General features: G+C 41.4%; 1 protein-coding gene across 3 annotated transcripts in view; it reads right to left on the bottom strand.

Moving 5' to 3' along the window:
- Nucleotides 1–289: 289 nt before the first annotated feature.
- Nucleotides 290–22,753, bottom strand: part of copb2 (COPI coat complex subunit beta 2) — a 42,553-nt gene continuing 20,089 nt past the window's right edge. For all 3 annotated transcript variants that reach the window (XM_033031097.1, XM_033031098.1, XM_033031096.1), the window contains 19 exons: nucleotides 22,426–22,552; nucleotides 22,143–22,291; nucleotides 21,527–21,673; nucleotides 21,049–21,148; nucleotides 20,202–20,344; nucleotides 18,787–18,986; nucleotides 17,453–17,563; nucleotides 17,284–17,372; nucleotides 16,539–16,645; nucleotides 11,884–12,027; nucleotides 10,909–11,039; nucleotides 8,340–8,547; nucleotides 7,439–7,549; nucleotides 5,651–5,865; nucleotides 3,299–3,391; nucleotides 3,015–3,198; nucleotides 2,855–2,917; nucleotides 2,010–2,153; nucleotides 290–711 (listed from right to left, as the gene is read on the bottom strand). In XM_033031097.1, coding sequence (XP_032886988.1) covers nucleotides 616–711; nucleotides 2,010–2,153; nucleotides 2,855–2,917; nucleotides 3,015–3,198; nucleotides 3,299–3,391; nucleotides 5,651–5,865; nucleotides 7,439–7,549; nucleotides 8,340–8,547; nucleotides 10,909–11,039; nucleotides 11,884–12,027; nucleotides 16,539–16,645; nucleotides 17,284–17,372; nucleotides 17,453–17,563; nucleotides 18,787–18,986; nucleotides 20,202–20,344; nucleotides 21,049–21,148; nucleotides 21,527–21,673; nucleotides 22,143–22,291; nucleotides 22,426–22,552 — 2,562 coding nt within the window. In that variant the 3' untranslated portion in view covers nucleotides 290–615. The remainder of the gene's footprint in view (nucleotides 712–2,009; nucleotides 2,154–2,854; nucleotides 2,918–3,014; nucleotides 3,199–3,298; nucleotides 3,392–5,650; nucleotides 5,866–7,438; nucleotides 7,550–8,339; nucleotides 8,548–10,908; nucleotides 11,040–11,883; nucleotides 12,028–16,538; nucleotides 16,646–17,283; nucleotides 17,373–17,452; nucleotides 17,564–18,786; nucleotides 18,987–20,201; nucleotides 20,345–21,048; nucleotides 21,149–21,526; nucleotides 21,674–22,142; nucleotides 22,292–22,425; nucleotides 22,553–22,753) is intronic.

Raw genomic sequence — 22,753 nt, 5'->3', positions numbered from 1 at the left:
TGGTGAACATATGTACAGAAAATCATCATGGAGGCATAACTAGTGAAAGTTTCTAAAATACTAGTTCAAACTTATTGCAGGAAATTGATTAGTTTTGTGAAATAGTTAGATGTTTGATTTTAAATATTTCACTTATATCTCAACCTGCACTTGGCAACCCATTTAAAATCAGTTTTACAGTTAAATTGCTTCTGAAGCCAACTTTTATCTTAAACCTTTTCATAATAGTTGGATTAATAAAACTAGCTTGAAGATGTACCCCACGTTAAAAAAAAACACGATACAATTATGCCAGTCATAGAAAAAGTATTGTTTTATTTGGAGTTAATCCAACACAACAGTATGAGCATTTCTATTCAGTTGTGAAACTGACCACTCACTGCTTTACAGGTAAGGAACAGTAGCCATGCAGCCTTGATGATCTTATAAACTGATCTGTCAACAGCGCTGCCTATTGTGTAGGACAAGTTACACTTAGGAATGTCACCCTGCTGCCTACTGAGCACTTACAATTTTAGAACTGTCCAAAGTTGAATAATTAACAAACCTTTAAGCAATTACTAATATTCATTCATGTGATAGAAATTTGGTCGTGTTTAAATATTAATTTTCAGCTTAATCATCCAGGAACTCTTCATCCAAGTTAATGTCAGAAGTGTCAATGTCATCCAGCTCCAAGTTATCTAGATCATCACCAAGCTCACTAAGAGACTGAACACAAGAGAACACGATTAAAATATATTTTCATGGTTACAGAAGCAATCAGAATCATTTAAATTTTACTGGGGAAGACGACTCATTTAATCAATTCTATAGAAACTAGGTAAGGTATTCAATCAAGCAGGATTTGACAGACATGCCAGTGGTGCTTTATAGCATTCAAATGCCAAAATAATGAGTTGTGACAACACTACTTTTGATGGAGTTTCCATTCATAACAAACTGAGATTCTGGCTAAATTTGTATCCAGCTTGCCACAGACTCTAATGTCTTGCACAGTTTTCCTTTGGGGATTATGTGAAAGGCATTGCTGAAATCTACGTACATTGGCCTCATCAATATACTTTGGAACCACTTCAAAAAATTCCACCACGTTGGTCAGAGGGGATCTCCCAGTAACAACGGCATGCACACCATCTCTGATGAATCCCTGCTTTTCCAAGTCCAGTCTAATTCAGGACATTGGAACTTTGTTCAATAATTTCACTACCACTAATTTGTTTATATGCTCTGACTTTTTCCTTTTCTGCTTTACAAAAAGGACAAAACGAGAACCAGGGGAAATCCCATCTACTGTTTTCACACTTGTCCATTCAATCTCTTGAGAAAAGCAGGCTGATTTTACATAATTCTCATGACACTTTGATGGAATCAAGTTGAAGAAACCATGGCAGGAGGCACATTCCCCACCACTTATCCCCACAAGGAGCTATTTTACCCACATTCTGTACTTTGTCAAGCTCCTTTTTTGGATTTTGCACTCACTGCATGTGCCAGCAATTTGTTCAATATGTCAACGATATTTAATCTGCTTTATACGAGTAACATACATTTGGCAATTGGAAAAAGCCTACCATACGTGGCAAATCTAATCCATTTATTAATTCTAATCAATCAATTTCTACTAAAGGTCACATTTCCAAAGAGTAAAATAAAGGCTCTTAGCCCCAAGTGGCTTTAAAAATAGACATCAAATGTCCATGATGTTGATTTTAATGAATTTGTACAACAGACCTGTTACTCTACTGGTAACCACATTCAGAGCCAGGATTATTAATAATATTTATTTCCCAATCACGCTTTTTTATCCAACATTAAATTTGTTACTACAGGGGGCCTTGTCAAATCCTTTCCTGAAAAAAACAATCAATTCAACTATATTGACTGTACTACTTCCAATGTTAGACAGTCCTTGTTTTCAGTGGGACCACAAATGTGATCCATATAAAATCTTGCATAAAAGGAATAGCTTAAATGAGCTGTACACGTGTACTATTCCCACTTATTACCTTTCTAGTTTCAAGGTCGAATGAGTCAGCTGCAGCTTCCACAGAAACAGTTGGTAATTCCAATGCTGCTTTCACTTCTGCTATCACGGATGTAATTAGTGTGGATGTTTCAGGAACTGCTTCTTCACCGTCACTGGCAGATTTCTGCAATGTCAATTGATATCAAATGGAGATGCTTAATCTTAACACGAGCAAGTCATTTTGTATACATTTGGAATAGGATGATATTTTATATCATTGGGGTCCAATAACAAGTGGATCCTTTAATATAATTGTTGTTGGTACATGTAATCCTGCAGGGTTCAATTTCTGCCACAAGAGACCGCCACCGAGTACCCCGAGTGTGCCTCAATGAGAGAACTTGAGTCGTTTTTGTTAGTTTAGAGATACAGTGGGAAACAGGCCCACCGAGTCTGTGCTGACCAGCTATCCCCATACACCAGCACTATCCTGCACACTAGGAACAATTTACAATTCTTACCGAAGCTGATTAACCTGCAAACCTACCTGTATGTCTTTGGAAAGTGGGAGGAAACATGAGCACCCGGAGAAAACCCACGTGGTCACGGGGAGAACATACAAACTCTGCACACACAGCGCCAGTGGTCAGGATCAAACCTGAGTCTCTGGCGCTGTAAGGCAGCAACTCTACCGCTGTGCCACCCCAAGCTGAAAGCGTATTCACAACAGCAGGCTCTAGATTTTGGATTGTACTTCCCAACCTCAGGTTAAAACAGGTCTAATGACAAAGTAATGTATTTTCAAAGTGACAGCTTTTAGAGGTTTCAGTTATTTCAAACAGAAAATGCATTGGTTTCCCACTCAAGTATTTAATATCTAGTTACCTCCTCCAATGTTGCATGCACAGAGTCTTTCGATTCTTCAATAATATTCCTTTCTTCGTTTAGCTTTTGAACAAAAACAGTGAAACATGTGAACACCAGCGAGCCCATTTAAATTCAAATTCACAGCATTTTTAAAATGTAGAAGAATATTTTTACTTACAGTGACAAGGGGGTAATCGCGAGCAGGTCTGCATTTGGTTTTGCTGGTTTCTTTCAAATACTGCTCAGCTGCAAAAGCCTCCTTTAGCCCAGGGAATAGGTTTTCATACTCTGTGGGGTCAGCAAGGGATTCTGCGGCCTTTTGGTTTATTTTAGCGAGGCTCTCCTTCCATAGTTTCACAACTCTAAAAGGCAGGAAAATTCACATCAGAGCAGACCTTGTATGCATGTCTTGTGTATTTGTGTGCATAATACTAAGAGAAAACTGCATCTGGTAACACATACCTGGATACCTGACTGGGCAAGTAGGTTCTTGAGAAAAAGGCAGCTTCAGGGAGTCGTCCTGTTTTAATCAGCAATTCCAGACAATTGTCGAGCCTACATGGGGGATTTTCAGAAGAAAAGATAACGGCTGGTTTATACAGACTACTTAAATACACTTGAACATTTCAGTCAATTTTAATTATTTACTATTATACTGTACAGGCAGTTCTGCTTTAACACACGTTTTCAAAACACCAATTGAATATAATGCGATTGATGAATTAGAGAATACCATTTGTATTACGTGGGCAGAATTGTTTCGACAGGTACAACACCAATTAACCGGCAACTGATGGTCTGGCAGTCCTTTAATCTGGACAAAATAACGAGAGCGTTGCGTGTGGCGCATGTGCTTTTGGAACTATTTACTTATTTGGTCATTGTTAATTCTTTATATAAGTTTGTAGCAGTCCATGGTGCATTAGAGAAACAGGTGGGGTATAATTATTTGGGGGGGGGTCAGAGGTGTATTGTTGAATTATTATACGTGACCTCTGTTAGTTCGGTAAAAGGGATAATCTGGAAACAAGGGAACTGAAGGACCACTTAAAAGACACTTTGAAATCGACAAGCAGAGAAAAAGCTCTCTAGAAAAATAACTTTGGTAATGCAAGTCTGAAACTCTCTAACCCCAACGTCTTGTTTCCCCATTGACACAATCGTTTTACAACACGATTTTCCACGGAAAATAGCAGAACTAATTTGAAATAAAACCATTAAATGAGCATAATGCGTAAAACAACAAAACTGGTCCCACCTACAAATCTGGAGCTAGATATGAAAATGAATCTGGACTAAGGGTCTCGAAGCTTAAACTTGGCCCCTCAAATCTGGATCTTGGGAAGAATGGGAACAGATAACATTGTAATGTTAGCTCTGAAGGCTCTGTAGAGGGTAGTGAGGGGAGCAGAGAGGATCATTGGCGTCTCCCTACCCTCGGTACAAGAACTGTTCCAGAGCCGCTGTCTGAAAAAAGCTCAGAGAATTGCTAAGGACAAACTGCACCCCCTCCACATACACCTGGATCTCCTGCCATCAGGCAAGAGATATCGCAGCATCAAAGCCCGGACTACAAGACTGCTAAACAGCTTCCTGCCACAGGCTGTGAGGCTGCTAAACTGTCACTCTGTACACAGTCACCTGATTCTGCGGCTGGCACGGACACTTTAATAACTGGCACTGGCCACTCAAATCAGTTGCCCCGGACATTTTTATGATTGGTTTATTGTATTTTAACGTTGTTGTTTTACCTGCTTTTAACTATTTATACTGTTCCATCAGGGACTGGATTGTTTTTAGTGTTATTATGTGTGAAATGTATTAAATTTCATGTGCGATGCTCCGGTATTCCCTGGGAAACATCTTCTCATTTTGCACTGTACAACTGTTGCTTGCAAGATGACAATAAAGGTTGATTGATTGATTAATCAGCCATCTGAGACAAAAACTGACTGTGTGGAGCTGTAAAGATAGCACTTTCCAGGCATAACCACAGCTATAATGGCAGGCCAGAGAATCGAAAAATCCTCACAAGATTTAAATTTAATGCGAGGGAGGAATTCATCAAAGATGTCAGAAATTGTTCATCCCTGGGCTACGTCACACCTTGCACTCTAGGAATAGACATAAAGAATGGATTCTTCAGAGCCATATGGATGAGAAACTCATCTCAAAATGGTCAGAATTGAAGAGTTGGTTCTCCATGCACCATAAATGTCAGCATGGGCTGGTTGAGCCTCCTGTTTCTGTGTTTAATCTGCTTTATGTACTACATTTAGTTTTGTGCATCAAACAGCAAGAAGAGAGCACAGATTCTCAGTGTGAAACAACAGATTCGCCAAAATGAATTCTGGGTTTCAGGGCATCAGTAACAAAACCAGGTTGCATTAACCTGACATGCATTCCCTTGAACATGTAAGAGGACCGAGGATGATCTGATTGTGGTATTTAAATTCACAGAATTTAAAAAAAAAAAAAGCTGAAAGGATAATCGGCGAGACTTCTGATAGAAGTATCCAATATAGGAAACATTAGAAGTAGGCATGTAAATTATTGGTTGATGGTTTTGATAATGTCATCCTGGAATTATATCATTCATTATTTAAGAAGGAACTGCAGATGCTGGAAAATCGAAGGTAGACAAAAGCGCTGGAGAAACTCAGCGGGTGCACCAGCATCTATGGAGCGAAGGAAATAGGCAATGTTTCGGGCCAAACCTTTCTTCAGAATTAATTATATGAATGCATCTACTATTTCCATATCATCTGCTGTTTTGAAAGGCATTACATTAAGGTCAATAATAAGCATACTTACTTTCCTTGCATGAAGTAAGTCATAAAGGCCACATTGTTTTTGCCATCTTTTTCAACTACTTCTGCTAACTTGTCAACCATTGGAGCATTGCCTGAAGCAGTGGCCAGCAGCAATAGTCCACCATAGTCCTGAGCATGGTGCAAACACTCTTGGGCAAGAGAAAACTGGCACTTGCTAATTGCAAGCTCTGCCAACTGCTTCCATTTCTGTTCTGACTGTGAACATAAAATGACAACATTTGCACTTTAATTTAAACTAATGGTAAATGAATTAGATAGAACATTTTGAAGCAGTAAAAATGACAGCATGAAAAAAAGTTATAAAATTATGCTTGCATTGCCTTGATATTTGGGACAGCACAGTGGTGCAGCGGGTAGAGCTGCTGCCTCACAGCACCAGAGACCTGAGTTCAGCCCGACCTTGGTTGCTGCCTGCGTCAAATTTATGATCAAGTGACTTTCTTCAGGAGTGCTTCAGTTTCTTCACCAAAGACATGCGAGTTTGTAGGTTAATTTGCCTCTGCATGTTGTCCCAAGTGTTCAGGGAGTTGGTGTGAAAGTGGGATAACATAAAACTAGTGTTAATGGGTGTTCTACCTTCAGGTAGAAGGTACAGGAGCCTGAAGACTGCAACGACCAGGTTCAGGAATAGCTACTTCCCCACAGCCATCAGGCTATTAAACTTGGCTCAGACAAAACTCTGAACATTAATAACCCATTATCTGTTATTTGCACTTTATCATTTTATTTATTCATGTGTATATTTACGTATATAATGGTATATGGACACACTGATCTGTTTTGTAGTCAATGCCTACTATGTTCTGTTGTGCTGAAGCAAAGCAAGAATTTCATTGTCCTATCAGGGACACATGACAATAAACTCTCTTGACTCTTGACTTGATCTACGGATGGTGTGAACTCGATGGGCTGAAGGGCGTTTCTAAGCTATATCTTTCAATCAATCAAGGCCATTGAATCAGAGCTGTAGATTGTGGAACAGGCTCTTCACCATGGTCACAATGACCATCAAGTACCCATTTATACTTATCTTGTTTTATTCTCTCACAGTCTGTTCAACTCCCTCAAGATTCCACCACTAATCCACACATTAATGACAATTTACAGTGGACATTTAACCAACCAACCGATAGGATTTGGGAGTTAATCACAGTACCTGAAGGAAGTCTATGTGTTCACAGAGATGATTCCACACAAACAATATCAGAGATCAGCAGTGAACTTGGGACGTTTGGGAAGTAAGGCAACAGCTTCACTTGTTGAGCCACTATCTCCTTGTTATAATATATACAAAATGGAGTTGAATATCAGCTGCAAGTGTGATTAGGCATATATTGCTTTCTGAATATTGTAAACTACCCAAAAAAACGTAGATTGTTTTTAATTTAGAGATACAGGGTGGAAAGAGGTTCTACGTCCCATGGGATCCCGCTGACCAGCGGTCCCTGTACAGTAGTACTATCCTACACACGAGGGACAATTTACAATTAGCCTATAAATCTGTGGGATGAAACTGGAGCACCTGGCGAAAACCCACATGGTCACGGGATGGAACATACAAACTCCGTACAGACAGCACCCGTAGTCACGATCGAACCTGGGTCTCTGGCGCTGTAATGCAGCAACTCTACCGCTGCGCCACCGTGCTGCCCCAAATTAATGGATTTATAATTAAGCTTAATATAATTAATCATAGGCATACAATTACTGAATTAAATAATTCAAATTTCAATGTAACTGAGTTTTAAACTGAGAGGACGTGAGTTACCTCTGCTTCCACAGCCAATTGATAAGCGATCTTAAGTTCACCCAGCTGCAGTGCAAGTTCAAAGCGGTGTTCTGGATCAGTTGACACAGCCAGAGCCTGTGATTTGAAACCCTGTGTAAAGGAAAAGAAAGCTAGTTGAACATTTTGTGACAAATGCATTCTAGCTTCCAAAGCTGTCCAAGATACTACAGAGAAAATCTTTCAGGCGTACATTTTTATTGTGGTGAGCACCACTGATGTATGGACTAAAAAACAAACTGGTGGAGGAACTCAGTGGAGCTCCTTCAGCAGTTCATTTTTTCCCCACAAGATGCCTGCATCTGTAGTCTCTTCCGTCCCCATTGATGTATTATCTAACAGTTTTGGTGCTATTCAGACTAAAAATAGCAGATTTGATTCATTCTGCAGCAAAATCTACTGATGAACTACTTTATATAGAAGTTACACACAAAATGCTAGAGTAACTCTGCGGTTCAGGCAGCATCTTTGGAGAATAGCAAAAGGTGAAGTTTTCGGTCGGAACGTGTCTGAAGAAGGGTTCCAACCTTAAGCGTCATCTATTCCTTTCCTATTCCGCTGAATTACTCGGGCATTTTGTGCCCATCTTGTACACAACAATTTTATATTCTTTTAAACTGAAAGAATATCACAATTTATAGACACGAGATAAATGAATCATTACCTTGGCAAAAAATAAAAACTTGTATATACATCGGTCAAGAAAATACTGCAACAAGACTAACAACTTCAAAAATGACATGTTGTTGGTATTGAGCAGTTCTACCTTTGGTATAAATCAGAGACCGAAAGCTGTGTACAATTCTGCTCAGAAATGCTTCTATTAAACAAAACTCATCTACAGAGAGCCCATGTCAACTTCTATAACAAGGTATCAACTAACCTGTTTCTCTAGGAAGTGGGCTACTCTTGTCCTCTGCTCCTTTGGAATGGTTGGAAGAACTTTGTCAGCCATGGAAAAGTCCCTCCTCATGACTGCTGTTTGATACTCAAGGACAGAGACAAGCAGTGAATAGCTGACAATGTTCAACTCTTTGTCTCCCAAATACAATCGATTGTCCTTTGGGATATAACCCAGAAGATACATAGTCCTGAAAAAATAACGTTGAAATAGGATGAAAGTGTCAACACACGTTCTTAATGAAAAATATGGATTTTGAAATATGGTTCTGAATTTTGTAAATAAATATTTTAAATAGACATTTGCCATTTTTCACTCAGTACAAAGATCCTGAAGCCTGTATTGATTGGAGAAAAGGCTGCTCAAGGAGTACTGAAGGCCGTTGAAATTGGAGGTGAAAAGGTAAGTGGTAGTGGTGGGGAATAGTATGGTCATGAAGGAAATGATCCTTTAACTGCCAACCTTAAGTTACAAAGATGGTGCTGCATGTGCAGTCTGGACTTGTCCTTCTGAAAGTGAGCTTGCACAAATGCTCGGAAGACCAGTGACAGAGAACAGAGATTTATTTGAAACCAGGACTGATATTAGAAGGCAGGATTTCAATGATGCTACTCAGGTTGGTACCCAAGATGGGAGCAAATTAGTTGTAGCCCAAGGATCAGAAGGTTTAATATATGATGGAAAGAATGGCATGGGATTTGAAGGTTTTGATTCATGGGTTAGTAAGTATCGTGACATCTGTTCTGTTACTACTACCTCCACTCAAATTACACAGGAACCATTGTCGTCATAAATCATTTAGGTCCTTTAAAGAAATCATAGAATGTCATCTGGTGAGTTGAGCTAAGAAAGAGTAAAATGAAAACCTTTAACAATATAACCTTCTGTGGCCTTAAACATTGTGGCTTTAAACAACTAACTTTCTGGAGGAGCAAATATTTGTTCGAAAGGTAGATACAAGATGCTGGAGTAAATCAGTGGTTCTGGCAACATCTCTGGAGAAAATAGATAGGTGACATTTCGGATCGGAACCTTCAGATGTTTCTTACAAAGTGATAGCTGTAAAAAAGGTAAGAACATACTACAATCACATAGGGCCTTGAAAGTTCACACTTGTGTACTGTGTGATGCAGTTTTGATTTCCTTGCCCCAGAGACAATGTAATTACCTTTCAGGGAGTAGGATTTATGTTCGGTGGACTGATTCCTGGGTTGCAGGATTGGAATTAGAAGATTTATCAATCTTCACTGCCTCAATTATTGTGTTTCATAACTAGAATTCTTGGACTGTTCTGTGCCATTTTGTAATCTGCATCCTTTAAGTAACAATTTGTTTTGTTTTTTTTTTAAGGCTTTTCTGACTTTTAGACAGGAAGTGAAGATTAATCCATTCAGACATGTGATTTTTTTCCATTTACAAATCTCAAATTGTGGAGTAGAGGTAAATAAATAAATGATAGGTCTTTGTCCCAAACATTATGGAGGGCACTGTGTGTAGCAGATAACAATAATTAGCACAGATCAAATGTTGGTCTGAATGGATTAATCTTCACTTCCTGTCTAAAAGTCAGGAAAGCCTTAAAGAAAGCAAATGATTATCCTTTGGCTAGAGAGCAGGGAACAAAAACTAGCAGGATATCTGCTCTGCCCACTGATTCCTGCTTGATGGTGCAGGTGAGTAATGCAGGGTGAAAGTAGATTTGGGCTTGCCTACAGTTGTATAGGGCTCGGGTGAGACCACATCTGGAGTATTGTGTACAGTTTTGGTCTCCTAATTTGAGGAAGGACATCCTTGTGATTGAGGCAGTGCAGCGTAGGTTCACGAGATTGATCCCTGGGATGGAGGGACTGTCATATGAGGAAAGATTGAAAAGACTAGGCTTGTATTCATTGGAGTTTAGAAGGATGAGGGGAGATCTTAAAGAAACATAGACAATTATAAAAGGACTGGACAAGCTAGATGCAGGTAACATGTTCCCAATGTTGAGCGAGTCCAGAACCAGGGGCCACAGTCTTAGAATAAAGGGGAGGTCATTTAAGACTGAGGTGAGAAAATCGTTTTCACCCAGAGAGTTGTGAATTTATGGAATTCCCTGCCACAGTGGGCAGTGGAGACCAAGTCACTGGATTGATTTAAGAGAGAGTTAGATAGAGCTCCAGGGGCTAGTGGAGTCAAGGGATACGGGGAGAAGGCAGGCACGGGTTATTGATAGGGGACGATCAGCCATGATCACAATGAATGGCGGTGTTGGCTCGAAGGTCCGAATGGCCTCCTCCTGCACCTATTTTTGATGTTTCTATGTTTCTATTCCCTCCCAGCTCTGGAGATGATAAAAATAAAAAAAAAATTTAAATGGAGAAAGAATGGAAACAGTCTGCCGTTCACAAGAATGTCAGACTTTTGAATTTAATATTATAGGAGTTTGCTTGAAGGTATGCTGGGTATTTGTAATCTAGGAAGAGCCTGTGATTGTACTCGATGTTCAATGGTGGAATATTTTGTTGATTTTTCTATGATCTCCACACAATTTCCCGACGTCTGTGCCACTCACCTGTCAAGATGGGCAATGGTGACAATCTCTCCACCAACATAGTAATTAAGCCTGTTCACAGAGCTGGTGTAGATAAAACAGTCTCCGACCCATAATCCCGTCTTCACGATTTCTTGAATCTCACCAAGAACCTAGAGAAGGCATGCCCAAAGAAATAAACAAATTCGATAACTCAACCATGGGGGCTTTCCTCAGTCCTAAGCAACGGACTGTTGAGGTTTTATGCAACATATATATCGTATCTTGAACTGAGAATAGAGTCTATTGAAACAGATTTTACAGTCCAGGTTTAGTGATATAGCATGGATACAAGACATTCAGACCACCAAGTCCACATCAATCACCGTTCACAATATTTCTACATTATTCCTCTTTCCCCTCCACTACATACGCACTAGGGGAAATTTGCAACGGCCTAATTAGCCTACAAACCCCGCATGGTTTTGGGATGTGGGAGGAGACCAGAGCACCCGGAGGAAACGCATTCGGCAACAGCGGGAACATGCAAACTCCACACAGATAACACCTGAGGTCAGGATCCAACCTAGGACTCTGGTACTGTGTCTACCAGCTATGGCACTGCTACCACAAATGTCAAAGCAAATATTGTGAACCAAACTTGAGCAACCTATTACACTAAAAGTCCTGTCCCACTGTACGAGTTAATTCAAGAGTTCTCCCGGGTTTGCCATGATTTGAACTCGGAGATTTACGCTAATGGTCACTCGTAGGTACTCGGGGCTCTCGTGGACATTTTCCAACATGTTGAAAAATCTTCACGAGTCTTCCCAAGCTTGCCGCTTTTCCCGAGTACCTGCCGTTAGCGTTACGAGCCGCTAAGAGACGTCCCCGAGCTCCGACGTACCCGCTACGTACATTCTACGTGCTTCCATGAGTTTGATTTTTTTTTAAACTTGGGAGAGCTCTTGAATGAACTCGTACAGTGGGACAGGGCTATTAGTGCTGCCAACTTACCTCAAATGCATCTTCAATGCCGTCCTCTGTAACCCCCTCGTGTGTTTCCTGTGCTGAAGCCACCTTTTCAGAAAGGTATTTCAAAATGAAAAAGGAATCTTCTGTGGCAATGCAAACCAATTCACCGGAATCGGACCAGAATATCTGAAAGAAAAAGGTATAACATTTTGTTAATTGGTGTCAAGTTTATTAACATCACTGTAAAATGATATAATTATATAAATCACGTTCCAGTTCCAGCAAAAGGAATTTCACTACATCTAGGTGTATGTGACAATAAATCAACCTTTGACCTTTGAATACTTGTTATGCCTATGCAATGGAAGTGAAAACCTGTCCTGAATTTCTACCTGTGATAGCTATCCAGTGATCCTTCGAGAGAAATGGATGAATATGTACATAGTAAAAACACAATCAGTCTTGACCAAGATACCACAACAGCAGGCTAATTAGCCAAGTTCAGTGAAGTGATCGCCCAGTCTACTGAACACCTACGCTCTGCAGTCCTCCTGAACCTACCTGATCTCCCGGTTGCCAAACACTTTATTTCCTTCGCTCCATAGATGCTGCTGCACCCGCTGAGTTCCTCCAGCAATTTTGTGTACCTTCGATATTCCAGCATCTGCAGTTCCCTTTTGAAAACTTTAATTCTCCTTCCCATTCCCACACAGACCTCTCTGCCCCGGGTCCCGTCCATTGTCAGAGTGAGACTAAGCACAAATTGGAGGAACAGCATCTCATATTGTGCTTGGGCAGCGTACAGCACAGTAGGTGGCGTGACCAACGTTGCAGCGGCCCCTGCAGCCTGTCTGTTTTTTTAATTTTTTGGCCAGTTGAATGTAGTTTGTTGTGTTCTTTTTATATTGTTTTTGGCTGTGTATACAATCAATCAATCAATACAATCAGTTTTATTCATTACATTGCACATAAAGTGCAAGTGAAATGAATTTGTCAGCAGCGGTACAATGATAAAGAACACACAAAAACACACAAAAAATTTAACACAAACATCCGCCACAGCATTTATCACTGTGGTGGAAGGCACAAAATTTGGCCAGTCCTCCTCCATTTTCACCCGTGGTCGGGACCTCAACTCTCCGCAGCCGTCGCTGCGGGCGTCCAGATGTGCAGACAGGTAAAAGTCCAGAATCGGCTCTTCCCCACCGGAGACCGCGGCTTCAGGTTGGTGTAGGCCGCAGGCAGGTGGTCGAAGATTTAAAGTCCCCGCCGCACCGCAGCCAGAAGCACCGCAGACCGCAGGGCCGGCAGTCGAAGCTCCCCTCCAGGGGTCCCCGGCGAGGGACCCCCCTCCTGATGGTAAGTCCACGCCGGGCCCGCGGTAGAAGTAGGCCGCGGGCCGGCGGTGGAAGCTTCTTATATTTGGGGGGGCGGGGGAACTTTTAAATCTCTTCCCTGCACGGGAGACCCGACCTTTATCCTGTCGGGTCTCCGTTGTCGTTGGGGCCTAGTACCGTGGAGCGGCCTCCAACCGGAACGACCTGGGGGCTCCAGTCGTGGAGCCTGCGGACTACTCACCATCGTGGGGCTGGCCAGCTTCGGAGCAGGGAGAGCGGTGGTAGCTCGCTGCTGCGAACCGACTTCGGAGCTCGGAGGCTCCAGCCGCAGGTCCGGTGGACGGTGACATCGGGAGCTCGTGGGTCCCTGGTGGGAGACCGCTTTTCGGAGCTCCCGCAACGCGACTTCTCCCGCCCATGGGTTGGAACGACCCGGAGCAGGGCCTTACATCGCCTGGCGCGGCTTTAACGGCCGTGGGACTTACCATCGCTCGCCTGGGGCTTTAACATTGGGAGAAGAATGGAACACAGGGGAGAGAAAATACTTTGCATTCCATCACAGTGAGGAGGAGATTCACTGTGATGGATGTTTGTGTGAATTAAATTGTTTGTGTGTCTTGTAGAAATTGTTTTGTTTGTAAGGCTGTAGAAACAGAGTTTAGTTTGAACCTCATTTGAGGTTCAAATGACAATTAATTAAAATATTGTATATTGTACGAATATTGATTTCTCTAACGTCAGGTAGCTCCGGCATTCCCCCCTCTCTCTCTCTCTCTCTATCCGTCCCCCCACCCAAGTCACACTAGCTTCACGTTTCCACCCAATAAACAGCTAACAATGGTCTGTTTTCGTTATCGTTACTTTTTTGCATATCTTTGTTCTTTATATCGCTACATCATCGTCTATATCTCTTGTTTCCCATATCCCTAACCAGTCTGAGGAAGGATCTCGACCCAAAACATCACCCATTCCTTCTCTCCAGAGCTGCTGCCTGTCATGCTGAGTTACTCCAGCATACTGTCTACCATATATTTCTCTACGTCTGATGAATTTAGAATTAACAAAATATCAAACTGGGTGGCACCAGCGGGGACTGCCTTGCCCAACAGTCTGTCCCTCCCTTCTTTGTGTTAAATATGTTATGTGATAAATGTATGTTTTTTTGTGATCTTTAGCTTGTTTTATGTGGGGGTTGGAGGAGATGGGGGAAACTTTTGTCTAATCTCTTACCTCAACAGAGATGCAATTTTTTTCCGTATCGTATCTGCCGCCTAACATCGAAGAGTTGGCCGTCATTGCCTGAGATCGACTTGGAGCTCCATCGCAGGGAGTCTGCGGATTTACCATCACGGAGCTTGCGATCCCTCTGCGAGAGATCGACCTTGGAGCTCCAACCGTGGGAGCCTGCGGACTTTAACATCACGGAGCTTGCGGCCTCTGGTTAGAGTCCGATTTCGGGGAGCTTCGACCGTGCAGACACGGGGGCTTCGATCGCCGGCTGCGGGAGCTACGATCGCCATGACTGCGGATGGTTCGAATGCCCCGACCGTGGGGAACCCGCAGTGGTGGACATTTATGTTAACTTTTATGCAGTTGTGTGTCTTGTTGCTTTTTTCTCGTATGCATGTATGGTAATTCGCATATCACTGTACCTTAATTGGTACACGTGACAATAAAAGACCTTTGAAACCTTTGAGAAGCTGCATTAATCATGTTGAATACCATTCTCTTCCCAAAGTAAAATTCTCGGCTCCTAATTGACAAGTTCTCTATTACAATTCCCTTCACCTATACAGCAAGTTCCAATCATATACATGTCACCCCAGGTATTCACACCCTAACTCTAATGGCAATCCATTCGTTTATACCCATAGCTATGCCTCTCATATGTAACAAAAAATAATGAGAGGCGTAGATAGGGTAGACAGTCAGAACCTTTTTTCCCCCCAGGGTGGAAATTTCCAACACTAGAGGACACAACTATAAGGTGAGAAGGGAATGTTTAATGGAGACGTGCAGGGCAAGTTATTTTTAGGGAGAGAGTGTAATGGGTGCCCAGAACGCAGAGCCAGCTGTGGTGGTGGAGTCAGATACGACAATTACATTAAAGACAATAGAAAATAGACATTAGGTGCAGGAGTAGGCCATTTGGCCCTTCGAGCCAGCACCGCCATTCAATGTGATCATGGCTGATCATCCCGAATCAGTACCCCGTTCCTGCTTTCTCCCCATATCCCCTGACTCCGCTATCTTTAAGAGCCCTATCTAGCTTGCTCTTGAAAGCATCCAGAGAACCTGCCTCCACCTGAGGCAGAGAATTCCACAGACTCAGCACTCTCTGTGAGAAAAACTGTTTCCTCGTCTCCGTTCTAAATGGCTTACTCCTTATTCTCAAACTGTGGCTCCTGGTTCTAGACTCCCCCAACATCGGGAACATGTTTCCTGCCTCTAGTGTGTCCAAGCCCTTAACAATCTTATATGTTTCAATGAGATACCCTCTCATCCTTCTAAACTCCAGAGTGTACAAGCCCAGCTGCTCCATTTTCTCAGCATATGACAGTCCCGCCATCCCGGGAATTAACCTTGTAAACCTACACTGCACTCCCTCAATAGCAAGAATGTCCTTCCTCAAATTAGGGGACCAAAACTGCACACAATACTCTAGGTGTGGTCTCACTAGGGCTCTGTACAACTGCAGAAGGACCTCTTTGCTCCTATATTCGATTCCTCTTGTTATAAAGGCCAACATGCCATTTGCTTTCTTCACTGCCTGCTATACCTGCATGCTTACTTTCATAGACTGATGTACAAGGGCCCCCAGATCCCGTTGTACTTCGCCTTTTCCCAACATGACACCATTTAGATAGTAAGATATAAAGCTTTTAGGTAGGCATATGGAAGTGCATGTAATAGAGGGATATGGATCAGATACAGGCAGATGAGATCAGTTTAACTTGGCATCATGTTTGGCACATACATTGTTGGACAAAGGGCCCGTTTATGTGCTGTACTGATCTATGTTCTGTGTGTTTCATTCAGGCTCCCATCAGGATCATGATAAATAATTGTGGTCACCAAGCTGCAACAGTACAAGCATGCACAAGGCAGACAATCTCAGACACCCTCCGCACCAAACTATCATTGCAATTGCTCTCAAACTACACCATTCAAAGGATCATATAACCATCCTGTATCATTTGCTCAGGATAAACCTAAGTAGGTTGCTCCAAAGGAAATATATTCAGTTACAATTCCAAAAAGGATATTTAGTCAATGGAGCTGGGCAGGACAATTAACTTGGAACATTCCCTCATGTTGATAACGAATAATAGGTCCCAATTGTTAGAATATGGCACTTACAAATTTGGGCTGTATTTCTATTCTGCGTACGAGTTCAGTGCTGTCCCAGTCATAAAATGCCAGGCCACTTATTGACCGCACTCCGAGGAGGAACCCGCCATAGATGCCTGTGTGTGCATAAGAAAACCATGAAATTATCAGATTCAAGTAAGAATGTTACATCTTATTTTTTTAAATGTGTTTATGCAATCACTGAAAAAATGGACAAAAGAAAGTCACGGCTGACATGGCGATATTTTCTATTTACAATTTTTGGATCCCAGCATATGCTCCAAAGGTGTCTAGTTTCCAGTCCTCTCCCTTAACCAACATAAACTATACTCACCTTCCCATTATATCACTCTGAGCGCAGAGTCACTAAGTACATTATGAGCAAATATATTTGGAGAAAACATCTATCTCAATATGTTACATAGATGTATATTTGTTTTTATTCGGGGGGGAACAGGGTAAAGTTCCATTGACTGCTCATAACTCGATGAGCATAGCTATCACAATGTTTAAACAACATTTGGACAGGTACGTGGATAGCTTGGGTTTAATGGGATATGGCAGGGATAACGCAGGCGGGTGGGACTAATGTCAGCGGGGCATGTTGGTGGGCAAGTTGGGCCAAAGGCCCTGTTTCCACACTGTATGACTCTAAATGATGAATAGACAGTTTTCAAAGAGCCACAGTTCTATTAATTTTGTTCAAAAGTTTCCTTAAATACATGCAAGTGTAATATATACTACAATTAGTTACCTTCTGCTCCAAAGTCAGGCTTAAATGATTTCTTTTCTTTGAAATTCTTGAAGATCTTTACCACACTGTTGCTTTCCCTAATTGAATATCTGAAAAGGGAAACACATCCGTTAGTCATTTATTTGTGGATCAGAGATTGAGATCACCTTGTATCTTGAATTTTACTTACTCAGAGGAATCGTGCGCCCATACAAACTCCTGTGCAGATCCAAAGCTCTTATTTCGCAAAGCCATCGCAGTGTAGATAATGTATTCACCATCACCACAGACCACAACAAATCTAAATACCAACATGGAAATTAATTTATGAACACAAATGTTGCATTAATAAAACTGATGGTTCAAATAGTCAACACATAAAATATCAACTCAAAGTAAGGAATTCTTGGAATGATAGCCAACAGCTCAAAATATTCTTTATAACATCTGTACAATCAGTTAGCACTGAAGTAAGGCAACAATGGCAATATTAAGAATATTAAATCCCTTAATATGAAAGAGCAACAATGGCTTATTTTCTCTTGCGGTTTTGTTATTTACCTTTGCTGGTGTGATGATGGAAAGAGTTACCAAATGTCCTTAACAATATTAATCATATTATTGCCTGAAAATTATAACCACTTTATATGACATGGTCACTGCGAATGGTACACTAAAAAAAAGTAGCCTATCATGTTTAAGATAACAGTGTAATGAGTAAGAAAATCCAATTTACTTGAATCATAAACAATTTAGGACAATTTAAAATGTTTTTTATTCATCTAACAGATAAATGTGTTTGTGATTAGTACCGATTTTTGTCTTACCCCAAAATAAATATTCAATTGTCTATGTCAATTTTACTCTATGGAGTTAAGATTTGTTTAAATGTGTAGAAAGGAACTGCAGATGCTGGTTTATACCAAAGATAGACACAAAATGCTGGAATAACTCAGTGGGTCAGGAAGTGAAACCCTTCATCAGACTCAAGGGCCTGTCCCACCAGTATGCGACTGCATGCGGCAAGCGCGACCAAACCAGAAGCGGGGTCCGTGCGGAGGTCGAGTGATTGACATGAAGTTCGAGCGAAGTCCGCAGGAAGTTCGCGTGTGACGTTCGGCTGCGGGCCGGCAGGAGGTTGCCGCGCGGAATTTTTGAACACGGTCAGTTTTTCGGAGCCCCGCGCGATGTCGGGACCAGCTCCGCACAACTCCATACGGCTCCGGCGATCGAAGTGGGACCGACCCGCGAGGCCGTACGGCTCAAGTGACCACGTTAGGTCACGCTTGCCGCATGGAGTCGCATACTCGTGGGACAGGCCCTTTAGGTCGTGCTTGCCGCATGGAGTCGCATGCTCGTGGGACAGGCCCTTAAGCCTTTCAGTTCTTTCAGTCTGAAGAAGCATCCTGACCCAAAACGTAATCCATCCTTTTCCCCCCAGAGAAGCTGCCTGACCCACTGAGTTACACCCACACTTGGTGTCTATCTAAGCTTTGATTAAACTGGGAGATATTGAAGCCATACCTTCCATTGGGGTTGTGTTGAATTGATTGTGGATAGATCTCACAGCTTCCCATGTCTTTCACAGCCAAAGGTAGTCTTTCACCATCTTTTATCTCAGCATCGCCCATTGCTTTGAGGTTGGCCTGCTGAACTTCAGAATGCTTGGCCCAAATAATTTTACCACTGGCATCCATAGACATTGCTGGTTCCTCTCGACCAAGCTGAAACCACCGTGAAAATGTTATTCAATACCAGCATCTTTCTTTACTTTTGAAAATGAAGAAAGAGCAATGCAGGCAATAAATGGTTTAAAACGTTCTTCAATTAAAATAGAAATATTACAAATTAAGACCAAAATTTGCTTTTGGTTGAAGAATTATTTGAGGAGCAATGAGTTAGCATGGGCCTCTTTCAACTTATGTCTAAGTTCAAATCTAGACCTAGTAAGAACAAAAATCATGTTTTTTATTAGTTGGAAGGGGCTCAGAAAATAAGATTCAATAGCCTCATTACACATAAAGAGTGCATTGTCTAGTTAATTACCCACAATGTAGAATAATCTGATAAAGGCAATAGCAAATTTCATATTGAGGCAGCATAGCTTGATATTCCAAAGCTGGTGAAGAAACCTAAAAAATGTTTTGTTTTTTTGTCAAAACATAAACGTTACCTTAATTCTGCTGTGCACTGATATTTGACTGAGAATACTTTGCGTATACATCGGGAAGCCAGAAGTAAAAGATGCTACATTCGCAACAACATTCATCATTTTGATGAGCACTGATTCACCATAACTTTATAATTATTCATATCATTATTAAATTGTACACAAGTTTACAATAACTTTCATCCCGAAAGTTGACGATCCATCACCTATGATACTATAATTGAGAACCCAACAGGTATCAAACAGATTGTGGGTATAAATCTGAGGGAAACAAATACTTCCTCTTTACGATTAGTGTTCCTTTATATTATCCGTTTAAAAAAAGTTCAGAAATGGACCTCTCTCCATATTTTACAATTAATCATAAAAGTACAATCATTTATGTCCTGGTGATTATTTATCAAGCAGACTTGACAATCTCACACTATTAGATCCACTAAAATAGCAGAAGCAGCATCAAATCATTCAAATTACTATTATATGAGTGCTGTGTGTAAAAGAGCCACACTTCCACTTTGTTTAAGAAGGAACTGCAGATGCTGGAAAATCGAAGGTGCACAAAAATGCTGGAGAAACTCAGAAGGTGCAGCAGCATCTATGGACGAAGGAAATAGGCGACGTTTCGGGTCGAAACCCAAGGGTTTCGGCACGAAACTTTACCTATTTCCTTCGCTCCATAGATGCTGCTGCACCCGCTGAGTTTCTCCAGCATTTTTGTGTACCCATACTTCCACTTTGCAGTCAAACAGGAATATATTAGTTTACATACCTTAATGATGATGCTTCCTTCATCGTAACCTAGAGCCACATTATTGGAGCCCCTCAGACTTGCCACACACCAGACTCGTTCCATCCCATAATTCAGTGTACTCTCCAGTCGATAAGTACTTGAATGCCAGATACGGACAGTACCTTTACAAATTAAATAGAACTGTGCAATTACTCTCTCAGGCTGGAGATCTTTGGTTTATCCAGTCAGTTCTTCCAAGACTTAGATTATGAAAATTAAATGTGATTCTAAAACTATTACTTCTCTCCTCTCTATTAAATTGGAATTCATTCCGTCCTTTTAAACTTGATTTCCCCTCCATGCGGAGGAAGATGGGGGAATTTTGGGATTTTTGAATCAATAGGGAGAATTAAAATTGTGTTGACGTGAATTATGTTCCATTTACAGGCATGGGACAATCTCCTTCCTGCCCTCATGGGAGGAGTTCTAAGCAAGTTCACGCAAGTTTATTGTCATGTGTCCCTGATAGGACAATGAAATTCTTGCTTTGCTTCAGCACAACAGAACATAGTAGGCATTGTGGCTGTGGGGAAGTAGCTATTCCTGAACCTGGTCGTTGCAGTCTTCAGGCTCCTGTACCACCTTCTACCTGAAGATAGCAGGGAGATGAGTGTGTGGCCAGGATGGTGTGGGTCCTTGATGATACTGCCAGCCTTTTTGAGGCAGCGATTGCGATAGATTCCCTCGATGCAAGGGAGGCCAGAGCCGATGACCACACAAGGACAATTTGTTTTATAAATCTGATTTAGAGCCAAAGTGATTCAAAACAAAACTGGGATAGTGTGTTTCAGTAAGCATTAATTACCATTACAAATATTATACTTACCATCCTCGGATCCAGTTATGATAATTGGAAGCTCTGGGTGGAAGCTGACACAAGACACATTCTGTGCATGGCCTTCCAGTGTCTGAACACAGGTCTTATTCTGTGGGTAACAGGAATACTTCAGTTAAAACATACAAAGACAATTGATTTCAGGACTAAAAAACAGGTTAGCTGAACCAGTGCATCAGGCATCAATGTGTCCAATAAAGGCGACCAGGTTCACTGCACAGGGGCGGAATGTGCAGTTTTCCTTGCAACATTTAGAATACCATTTGATTTATTTTGCTTTACTTAGCTGTGAAAGAATATTTGCTGTACTTTCAGTGCTTTAATCGGTTAATGGGCAATTCAGTGGAGGTTTTGCTGTCTTGCTCCTAAAAGCAGTTCACTTTTCAAATGTAATTATCAGAATTAAACTGTAGTTATTAAATATAATATTTGACCACAATAAAACAAACTGCAAACTAATGATATCTACCTGATAGTCCCAGATTTTAACTAGGCGGTCGTCAGCCCCGGAAATCAAGTAGGGCTTGTCTCCACCGCTGTAGTAGTCAATGCAGTTGACTCCTTTCTCATGGCCCTCCAAGGTGAAATTAGGTGAGGATGAGCCAAGCTGCCACACCTGGGTTGATATAAGCACACAACATATTTAATGTGGAAAACTACTATAAACTAGAATACAATTATTTCTGAATAAAAATATGCAACGCTTTGTGAATGGAGTATGATTATCCCCATTTAGAATTAAAGAACTGCAAGTGCAGGTTAATACTCAGAAGGACACAAAGTGCTGGAGGTCAGGCAGCATCTTTGGAGACATTTCGGGGCGAGAACCTTATTCAGACTGATAGTGGGGGGGTGGGGGAGACGAAAGCCGGAAAAGCTCAACACAGGTGAGATGGGGTGTTTTGACAGGCAGATTGGTGGCCAGAGATGAGTTCACCATTTTTTAGGTTCAAAGATAAATTTACCTATGTTTGAAACATTTTAGTGTCTCCTTTTATTTTTCAAGATGTTAACTATAATATGATCGGTTTCTCATCTCTTCATCCCATATAGCTTTGCATTACTATTTAACCTTGCTCGCATACCTTAATGGTTCTGTCTAAAGATGCGCTTGCAAACTGGTTGTTATCCTTTGGGTTGATGACAATCTGCATGACGTAATGGGTGTGCCCTTCAAAAACTTGGCTGCATGTCCATTTCTTCTCCCAGTCCCACAGCTTGATCAGCATGTCATCTAGGGAGGAATATATTATTCAATCTTTTGAAACCATTTCCATAGGTCTAGCTACATTTTCACAATCACTGCAAGAAGAATCGTTCAGAAATGTTTCTATTCCCCAGTGTTAGTCTGATATAATGGGCACTCACCACTGCTGGTCAAGATATAAGGCTGAGTTGGGTGGACAGCAATGCAACGGATGTAATCCGAATGAGCTTCAAACACGTGAACCCGTTCCAACGTGTTGTAATTGAAAACTCGGATTTGCATATCATCCTAAAGTTACAAGAGAACAAATATGATGCAAAATCAATTACAAGCTTCTTAAAGTTAGGGCTTATTAATGCTTAAACGCTGCTGAAATTCTAAATTTGCAAGTTTATGGACAGGTTGGCTGATGTTTGAGCATGAAAACAAATGCAATATACTGGATGCGTTATGTTAGTTAAGTTAGTCTATCGTCTTTGCTTTTGTAAG

Source organism: Amblyraja radiata, chromosome 13, assembly GCF_010909765.2.
Source record: "Amblyraja radiata isolate CabotCenter1 chromosome 13, sAmbRad1.1.pri, whole genome shotgun sequence".
NCBI classification, from domain to species: domain Eukaryota; kingdom Metazoa; phylum Chordata; class Chondrichthyes; order Rajiformes; family Rajidae; genus Amblyraja; species Amblyraja radiata.
The sequence above is the reverse complement of the archived record's forward strand: the minus strand, read 5'-3'. Positions and strand labels throughout refer to the sequence as shown.